At 45.3% G+C, this 3,899-nt stretch overlaps 1 protein-coding gene across 1 annotated transcript; it reads left to right on the forward strand.

The window, feature by feature from the left end:
* Nucleotides 1-2,061: 2,061 nt before the first annotated feature.
* Nucleotides 2,062-3,237, forward strand: LOC103797583 (protein FAM46C-like). Its single transcript, XM_009069806.1, has one exon. The coding sequence runs from the start codon at nucleotides 2,062-2,064 to the stop codon at nucleotides 3,235-3,237; it is 1,176 nt and encodes a 391-aa protein (XP_009068054.1).
* The last annotated feature ends 662 nt before the right edge of the window (nucleotides 3,238-3,899 follow it).

The following is a 3,899-nucleotide window of genomic DNA, read 5'->3' on the forward strand; positions in this document are numbered from 1 at the left end:
ATTCCAACCCCTACATTTCTATGATTCTAAAAGTCCTTCACGCTGTCAATTAAACTCCCAACTTAAATCTTGCTTTAGCCAACTTTTAAACCATTTATTCCACTTCAAACATCTGGTTGGTTCCATTCTCTGTACCGAGCCCAGAGAGGTGCTTAGAATCACATATGGTCCTGTTCAGCTCAGCTGGGAGCTGAAACTGTAGCAGAAGCATGTGAAATATAGCTCTGACACATTCCCAAGCCATTTGTCAGTTTGCAAGTCGCTTGAAATTGCTAAAATATTCCAGGATGTGGAATGTGAAGGCGAAGGGATGAAAATAGATGACAATGTGCATGTGTAGTCACTACTGATTAAGCAACAACAGTGTAGACTTTTCAGTAGGGTTATAATGATTTTAATCTGTTTTTATTCTTGAGCTTTGGCTGAAAAAACACCTGTTTGAGCCATCTGCCTGCACAGACACTTGTTGGGGTCTCAGCAGTAGCTTTGTAGTGTTGGCAGATACCCAACAGCTCTTCCACCTGTCTGGTGACTCACTGAGCCCGTTGAGATCACACCTGAAACCACTTGAGTGTCACATCGCATTGCTAAATGTGATGCTGTGAAGACAAGATAAAAGTTGAAACTGAGGAATTTCAGAGTCTGAGCTTTATCCTGTGTATTCTATAGTTGCTTCTTGGCCTGGATCAGGTCCAGCGTGGTCAGCAGGACCAGGGAGGTGATTCTGTCCCTGTGCTCTGCACTGGTGAGGCCACACCTTGAATCCTGTGCTCAGCTCTGGGCCCCTCAGCTCAGGAGGGACATTGAGGGGCTGGAGCAGGTCCAGAGAAGAGCCACGAGGCTGGTGAAGGGACTGGAGCACCAGTGCCATGAGGAGAGGCTGAGGGAGCTGGGGGTGTTCAGCCTGGAGAAGAGGAGGCTCAGGGGAGACCTTCTCACCCTCTGCAACTCCCTGACAGGAGGTTGGAGTCAGGTGGGGGTTGGTCTCTTCTCCCAGGCAACCAGCAGCAGGACAAGAGGGCACAGACTCAAGCTCTGCCAGGGGAGGGTTAGGTCGGCTATTAGGAAGAGATTTTTTAGGGAGCAAGTGATCAGGCATTGGAATGTGCTGCCCAGGGAGGTGGTGGATTCACCATCCCTGGAGGTTTTCAAGCTGAGACTGGATGTGGCACTTAGTGCCATGGTCTAGTGACCACGGTAGGGTTGGACTTGATGATCTTGGAGGTCTTTTCCAACCTGATTGATTCTATCATTCTATGATTCTTATAGGCTTAGTTGAGAAATTGTTTCTCCAGAAGACTGGGAAGGATTTTCCTACTGATTCTGCAAACCATGACTTGCAGCATTGGTACATGAAAGTAGGAACATGGTTAATGGCTTAGAAGGGAATTATTTTGCTTTCAAAACACAGTGAAAACAGCCTAAAACTTATCAGATATCCAGTTCTAAACCCACAAGTGGTATTATGGTATGTGTGTGTATAGATGATCCATAGAGACCAAAGTTCATCCAAGGCTTATGGTTGGATAAACAGTGAACATGTTGCATCATTCCTGGTTTTAACAAAAAAACTTCCTGGTTGTTTAGTAGTTGTAAGCATTCAAGTCACTGAAGATTGTCTAGGCAGGACAGAAAGAACAAATTTGCTCATTTTTGCCCATTTTAACTCTTCACAGTGAAATTTATTTGGAGTTTCATTATCGCCCCCAAGTAGTTCACGTTATTAACCTCTGAGTAGTTTTAAATGAAGTCTATATGGTTTCCTGCATTTGCTTTGAGTCATGGCTTATACAATAGCAGCAGGATTAAAACCCAAGTCCATTAAAATTCAATTAAGAGCCTGTGACAAGTGCAGTGGTTGACTCAGGCTGTTAACTGGGATTGTGCCTCTGGAAAATGAACCACTTTGTCCCTGCACTGAGGAAGGAAGAGAGAAGTGTGGTATAACTAAGTGAGGTGTGCAGTATAACCAAGAGAAATATCTGACTCTCTGGTATCTCAGGAAGTTCTAACATTTGTCTCTGATTTCCCTTTCTCCCTCTTTAGCCAACTAACATCACGATGACTGAGGACTTAGACCACAGATTCAGTTGTCTCACCTGGGATCAGATTCAAATCCTGGATCAAGTTTTAGCTGAGGCTATTCCTATTCATGGCAGAGGAAATTTCCCAACCTTGGATGTAAAGCCCAAGGATATCATTCATCTGGTGAGGGAACAGCTCATTGAGAAGCAGATCCACGTCCGAGACATCCGCCTGAACGGGTCCACAGCCAGTCACATCCTGGTGAAGCAGAATGGAACCAGTTACAAGGACCTAGACATCATTTTTGGAGTGGAGCTTCCAAGTGAGCTGGAGTTCCAGGTTGTCAAGGAAGCAGTTCTTAATTGCCTCTTGGACTTCTTGCCAAAATGTGTTAACAAGCAAAAAATCACTGCTCAGACCATGAAAGATGCTTATGTGCAGAAGATGGTCAAAGTCTCCACCGACCACGACCGCTGGAGTCTCATCTCACTCTCAAACAACAGCGGCAAGAACGTGGAGTTGAAGTTCGTCAACTCTCTCCGGAGGCAGTTTGAGTTCAGTGTGGACTCCTTCCAGATCATCCTGGACTCCATCCTGGATGTCTACAGGGAGACAGACTTCCAGCTGACCCAAGACTCTCATCCCACCGTCATCGCCGAGAGCATGTATGGAGACTTCAACCAAGCGATGGACCACTTGAAATACAAACTGATCTCCACCAGGAACCCCGAGGAGATCAGGGGAGGTGGTCTCCTCAAGTACAGCAACCTCCTGGTTCGGGACTTTAAGCCGGCAGACGAGGCTGAGATTAAATCTCTGGAACGTTACATGTGCTCCAGGTTCTTCATTGATTTTCCAGATGTTGCTGAGCAGCAGAGGAAAATTGAGTCCTACCTGCGCAACCACTTCATTGGGGAGGAGAAGAGCAAGTATGACTACTTGATGACCCTGCGTGGAGTCGTAAACAAGAGCACAGTTTGCCTCATGGGACATGAACGACGACAGACTCTGAACATGATCACAATTCTGGCTTTAAAAGTACTTGGAGAACAAAATATCATCCCAAACGCAGCCAACGTGACTTGCTACTATCAGCCTGCTCCATATATCAGTGACAGGAACTTCAGCAATTACTACATTCCTCATGGACAGCCTCCTGTGTTCTACCAGCCCTACCCATTTCACATACAGGTGCAGAGCAGCATGGTTTAGGGACACAGTGACACTTTGCAGTTCTCTCCTAAATAAAGGCCTCATTAAAGCAAGTTTTATCAGCACTTTTCAGTTCAGGACAGATTTTTGTGTGAGTTGCCAAAGTTGTTTGGTCGATCAATGCCTAAGTCACTAAGCAGATTGTAAAACCAGTGAAGCATTTGTCATTTGTGAGGTGTTTCTACCTTTCTGTGTGTTTGGGGAGTGGTTTTGTTTTCCAAGGAAAAGAGAAGGATATAAATGATTCTAGTTTTATAAAATGAAATGCACTAAGTTCTGGGTTGTAGGGGAAAAAAAATCCTTAAGCAAATTGAAGCAGTGTAAAGGAAAAATAGAGCTAATGAAATACCTCTGTGTAGAAATGCCTGATGTCAGCAGTGAGAGTGCTCTGGGTACAGCACAGATCATCCCTCAGTTATTCCTATACAGTTCCAGCAATATTTCTTTGAAGCTCCTTGGAAAATACACATCGATGGGTCATCTTTTGGTGGTGTGAACTCTGGTTTGATCCTTCCTCAGGTCCAGCCAGAGCCATGAGGTCTCTCTCCTCACCAGGGTTAGCACTGGTGAAAGGGGGAAACATCCCTACCAAGAGCTGCCTCAGCTTGTAGTGTAGCCAAAACTTCCACTGATCCAAGTGAAAGATTTGGCTGCTTAGGTCA

This window comes from Acanthisitta chloris, unplaced genomic scaffold (genome assembly GCF_000695815.1).
Source record: "Acanthisitta chloris isolate BGI_N310 unplaced genomic scaffold, ASM69581v1 scaffold26840, whole genome shotgun sequence".
NCBI lineage: Eukaryota > Metazoa > Chordata > Aves > Passeriformes > Acanthisittidae > Acanthisitta > Acanthisitta chloris.

Excerpts from the sequence above, each read along its gene's own strand:
- LOC103797583 (XM_009069806.1), top strand. The coding sequence starts at position 2,062 with ATGACTGAGGACTTAGACCACAGATTCAGTTGTCTCACCTGGGATCAG.